At 37.5% G+C, this 5,982-nt stretch overlaps 1 protein-coding gene across 1 annotated transcript; it reads right to left on the bottom strand.

The window, feature by feature from the left end:
• Positions 1-3,866: 3,866 nt before the first annotated feature.
• Positions 3,867-5,456, bottom strand: LOC140039334 (uncharacterized). Its single transcript, XM_072084938.1, has 2 exons — positions 4,331-5,456; positions 3,867-3,889 (listed from the first exon to the last, which is right to left on the bottom strand). Exons 1-2 carry the CDS (start codon positions 5,454-5,456, stop codon positions 3,867-3,869), a joined length of 1,149 nt encoding a protein of 382 aa, XP_071941039.1.
• Positions 5,457-5,982: the final 526 nt, after the last annotated feature.

The raw sequence follows: 5,982 nt of genomic DNA, 5'->3' as shown, positions 1-5,982 counted from the left end.
AATTGTATTAGGTGCAATTAAACGTTTAAACATTGCAATATTTTAACTAAATTTTAAATATGTATTACATTTTATATCAAAATACCTGTTTAATCATACATATTATGGTTATAGCACAATTTTTTAACTTTTTAGTAGTCATAGGGCGTATTAAGTGCAATTATCAGTGTTATTTTTATGTCTGAGGACCCCAATGGAAATAAGTTTTCTTTTAAACTTTCTTGGGTTATTCCTGGGTTCATTCTATTACTATTGTTATCTTGTGCTTTTTCTATGTTGTGTTTGTCTTGTTTGAGTGAACCGAATAAAACTGAACTGATAGAGGCCTAGTTAGCTAAAGATGAAACGCTAAAACAGCTCCTTCGATTAAATGATGAAAACAAAGTATAGCATGAAAAACGCAAAGATTGCCAAAAAATAATCGACTACTGTAACTATGGTGACGAAATATCGTTTAATGGTGAACTCATATTTAAAGGTAGCCAAGTTGTTAAAGTGTGCGCCCTCTATTGTTGTGGTATTTATCCACTTAGGCCTATATGCTGGTGAATCGGCTCGAAGAAAGACGAATTATTATTTATTCGGCTTACCTGATAATATAATTATTATTAATGTAGGCGAATTGATGGACATTTTTATGTGCTGCTATGTAATATAGGCTTAACAGAAATCGCCTTTTTTATAACAATATGCAAATATGAAAAGTACAGAACAATAATTAAACAACTTAAAATCAGTTTTGTTAAATTAGGGACAGAGCAATGTGAGTATTGCACGGAATAAACAGAACATAAAGCAGTTCAATCATGACTCGGATAAAGACCGCCAGAACTGTACCATTTGCAAGAACCACGATATTCACATAAAAAATGCAAACATTTCAAGAACATTCTATAGACAAGATAGGGATCGACCAAAAGAAAACAACGAAGAGATTGTTTCTGTCGACATGCAAAACAGTATTATGTTCCCAAGAATACCGGGGTGAAAGCAATGCCAATTTACACGAAGAATGATACAATTTCATGAAGCATTCTCTCCGCTTGGAAAAGTGAATAAATCAATTAGGATTTTGTGGAATGAAAGTATTTCAGGACGTGATAGATGGTGATGTGGCGAGCGCATATATAAAGTTCATAAATGCGGGACAACAACTTTTTAGCCAGCCTAGGGAGGCTACTTACTAATAGCCTAACAGTACTAGGCCTAGCTTAGTATTACTAGCCTACTACTACTAGGCCTAGACTTGGTTGGAGGCCTACCTCAAAAAACATTTTTTATCCTTTTTTTAGCAAAAAAACTATCTCCGACCAAAAAGTGGTCTTCAGAAAAAGATGACCAGCTAGTAAAGGAGATGATTACACTGGATCCTTTCCAGTTTAGGGAAAGAACACAGCAACGTGGCAAAGTATGGAAAGACATTGCGAGTAATCTTTCAATAGTTGACTTCAACTTAGATGGAAGAAATGTGAGGGATCGCTGGAATCTGCTGAAGGATAAATTAAAGACAAAGTTGAATCGCGAGCTTAGAGGGTCGGGTATCGCTCCACCGCCTTTATCGGAAACAGAGAGTGCTATAGAAGAGTTGATAGGTCGGGAGAAAGAGGCCACAAATATAAAATCCGAGACCAGTGAAGCATTTGCAGCACGTGCTGCAGTTGAGGAGGTTAGAAAAGCGTAGAAGTAGCGCGCCCTCACGCTTAGACAAGTTTCGAACTTTCACAGCGTGACGATCACTTATTCATTTGAATAGAGGAAGAAACTAAATCTACATACATTATGAAGGATAAAATAAAAAAAAAGTAGAGGCAGATACTGTACAGCAATTAATTGCAAAAGCAATGCAAAGAGCAATCCAGGACTTATTTTTTTCAATTTTCCGAATGATAAAAACAGGTAAAATGTTAGCTAACAAGTTGAAATCCAAGAGGCTCAAGGCTCTTGTTCTTCCACAATCTTTAATAAAAACAACCATGCATGCTTATCATGATCTCCCATCTGCCGCCCACAAAGGTATTAAACGGACTAAGTTCGAACTTTGAGAGTGACCTCTTTAGGGAGGTCTGCAAAATTCGAATTAATAAGACCCACACCACGCTCTACCGTCCTTCAGCTAATGGTAAGGTGGAACGTTATAACCTGACTGTGATGAATCCAGTCCGGTGTTTTGTGGGAAAACAAAAAAAAGACTGGGTTAAATATCTTCCCCAGATAACGAGTGCTATTAGAGCCACGGTATGCCGAAGTACCCAATCTACACCCAACCTAATGATGCTGGGCAGGGAGGTATCGACACCACCCGACCTCATGTTCGGCTCTTCAGGGGGAACAAAAACTAATGATCCCCACTCATACACCACTAGTGTTGTAAGATTTATGTAGTCCGTTGAGGGCGCATATCATAATATGCTTGGAGTATCGGACGATGTTGAGCGCGCACTCGTTCAAGTTTCAAGTTTATTTATAACAATGGTAGTCTACTCTCGTCTACGTTTAACCGAATGTGATAAAAATAAAATATCGTTTAAATTATTATGTGGAGAAAAAGCTACTAAATAAGTGATGTTAGTTATAAAATAATAATAATAACGTTAGGTTTGACTTGACTGCGCTGCCTAAGACTAAGAGTGGAAACTTCCGTTTATGTACAAGTTGCCATTTCTAAAGGACGGCCTGTGGAGCCGTGAAATGTGCAAAAAGTCACATTTTGGGGACGTTCAGTTTAATTGTTTATTCCGACATACCACTCTTCTGCTCCTTTATAATTTCGTCCTCGTATAAATTCTCCACACACTTTCCAAAAAATCTGGAATGGGAATATTTGATGCACATTTACATTTCGATGGAGAGTTCAGACGAGTATACAATGATAGAAAAATAACGGGTTAGGAATTATAAAATTATTTCCATTATTAATTTTTTACAGTATTTTTTTCTCGAATAATCAAAAAATGATTGTTTTAACATTTATTAGTATGATGCTATACATTCAAAACCATTTACTATTCCAAGAAAATATTAATTTTCAGAAGATAGCATGACTGTCACTGATGTCTTAAACAATTCTGTTAAACTAATATTACTAATCATTGACATAGTAGAAGAATATACAACACTATAATTAGTTATTATGATATTGAACATTTTAGATTTATTCTACTCTTTTCCCCATTGTTATTTCTACTCTGAAATATAAAATGGAATAGGAGTTTGGTTGAAGAAATGCTTTGCACATTTGTAGAATACCTTTTGCACATTTAACGTCAAAACTGATCGTTTTTACATTTAACGGCGTGATGTTTGCACATTTGCGGGTAATGAATTTTTACAGATTTGCACATTTGAAGGTAAAATGTTTGCACAAATGTGGTTGTTTGCACATTTGAAGGTAAAATGTTTGCACAAATGTGGTTGTTTGCACAAATGTGACTTTTTGCACATTTCACGGCTCCACACGGCCTTTTCCCCTCTCTATAAGCTATGGCCATTGTGTCTTTCAGGCTTCGCAGTTAATGTCTTATAAACATGCCTGAAGCGTTCCAATCACCCTATATTATTATGAAAATTATAGTCTTTTGGTGAGTTCTAAAATATTATTAACCTTATTACTTGTATAGATGACAAATTTCGTTTTTGTAAAAGCACAAGTTAACGGAGTATTTACTCGAACGTTTCGATCTCTATCAGAGATCCTTCTCAACTGACTGCGGAGTGTTAATGCAGCTTGGTCATTCTTGACGTCATCTGTTGATGACGTCGTACGCCTCCGGTTGTTGTAGGTTGGAGGTTGTGCGGGGCTCGGCCAGGTGATGTGTCTATCAAATCATTGTACAAATGCGAGAGTTCGTGGGATCCAGTGTCCCGGTTCATGGTCTTCTCCTTATTTTTCCTTATATGTAATGATTCTCTAATCTGTCTGTCTTTGCGTTTAGGTTCTTTGGTTAAGATGGTAGCCTCCCAGTTCGGTTACGTACATGATTGTGTTTTATGACATGTTCTGTAATGGCAAATTTGTGTATGATCGATGATGTGGATGTTCTGGAGGCCCTAGTCATTACTCCCCCCGTGTTTGTTGTAACATCTTTTTTGTGATAATTAATTCGTGTTTGTAATGCCCTCCCTGTTTCCCCAATGTAAACTTGAGGACAGTTGCGGCAGGTGACTTCGTAGATTACTCCACATGTATCCATCTTCTCGATTTTATCTTTTGGGTGGACGAGGCTATTCTTGATTTTAGTTTGGGGTAGGAAATAGGTTCCGACATTGTGATAGGAGAGAGTGCGTCGTATTCTTTCTGCCATTCCTTTTACATAGGGGATTCTTATGCTACCTCTCATCTTGATCTTTTCCTTCTGTGGTTCATGTCCTTTGTTCTTTTTTCTTTTTCGGTTTTCCATAACTCTCTGGAAGGACCACTCTGGATACTGGCAGTTCTGTAACGCTTTCTTGATGTTATCCATCTCAACTTTCCTCAAATCCATATCTCCCACTACCTTCTCAGCTCTGTCCACAAGCGTGTTTATAAGCCCCAGTTTGTGTTCGATTGGATGATGCGAGTTGAAATGTAAATATTGGTCTGTGTGAGTGGGCTTCCGATAGACTGAGGTGGTAACTGTTCCGTTGTCATTGAGTGTGATGAGCATGTCCAGGAAAGGTATTGTGTTGTTTGTCATGGATTCTGTGGTGAATTTGATGTCAGTTATATCGATGTTATTAAGATGTGCGTTAAATGTATGTACTGTACCTGTGGGGATGATAGCTAATACATCATCAACGTATCGTTTCCAATACACAGGCTTGATGTTAGTGGGTGCCGTGTTTATGGCTTGATGTTCGAGCCACTCTAGATACAAGTTCGCCAATATAGGACTTATTGGGCTTCCCATAGCAATGCCTTGTATTTGCCTATAAATGTTACCATTGAACGAGAAATAGGTTTTGTTCACAATTAAACCGAGGAGCTCCATTATGTCTGTCACGTGTAGTTTAGTTCTATCCAGAAGTGTCGGATCTGTTGTTAGGCGATTCTCGACAACTTTGAGGGCTTCTTCTACTGGTGTTTTTGTAAACAGAGATACTACGTCAAACGAGACAAATGTTTCACTTGGTTTGACTATTATTTCTTTTAGTTCACTCGCTAACTCTCCTGAGTAAGTTACATGATGTTCTGTGTTTCCGACAAGGGGACCCAGGATTTTGGTGAGGAATTGTGCAACGGTGTAAAAAACGGTGTTGATGTTATCTACTATAGGTCTTAATGGCCAATTTGGTTTATGTATCTTCGGAAGACAATACAACCTAGGTACAATTTCAGCCGTGGGAAACAGCCATTCTTTCTCTCTGTAGTTGATTTTCTTTTCTTTGAACAACCTGCCTATGATGTTGACTACTTTTCGTTTATAGTTTTGTGTTGGATTACGTTTTAGCAGTTCGTAAACATTAGTGTCGCTCACCATGGTTCCGACTTTATCTTTGTAATCATTAGTATTTAGGATGACAGTAGATCTACCTTTATCCGCTGGGAGAATAAGAATAGATTTATCTTTCTTCAAGTTGAATTAAATTTGAAGGTGGTAGAGTACTTGTTTTTATATAAACTAGGAATCCTGGTAATAGGCTGTAATTGTTAATAAGAAGATTTAAAAGTTATATTCTAGTCAGTTTGGGTAATGTCTACTCCAGGCCGTCGCACGTTGTTGCCATTGTTTTGTATTCAGCGAGAGCTTCTCTTGCTCGGACAGGTTAGGTCACGTGACCAGTATGCTAATATTACCGGTACTACTGTTAATTATCCGTTTCTATTTATTTTGTATTTGTAGTGATAAATGAACACACATTGCCAAATTGCCACATTGACACCTTGCCATTTTGCAACCTCAACACCAATACTGTAGAGGATTAAACGTTACCTTGAGTTCTACATGCTGACTACTTGTTTCATTCCGTCTGTCGTTCTACCTACCTACTGCCGAACCAGATATA

The sequence above is a fragment of the Antedon mediterranea genome, chromosome 2, assembly GCF_964355755.1.
Source record: "Antedon mediterranea chromosome 2, ecAntMedi1.1, whole genome shotgun sequence".
In the NCBI taxonomy this organism is placed as follows: Eukaryota; Metazoa; Echinodermata; class Crinoidea; order Comatulida; family Antedonidae; genus Antedon; species Antedon mediterranea.
Note: the sequence above shows the minus strand (reverse complement) of the source record. Positions and strands in the feature narration are given on the sequence as shown.

Bases quoted from the DNA above. Each gene is read 5' to 3' on its own strand.
- LOC140039334 (XM_072084938.1), bottom strand. From the start codon at position 5,456: ATGGTGAGCGACACTAATGTTTACGAACTGCTAAAACGTAATCCAACA. The intron at 3,890-4,330 runs GTAGCATAAGAA...ATTACATATAAG, and splicing joins GGAAAAGATCAAGATGAGAG to GAAAAATAAGGAGAAGACCA.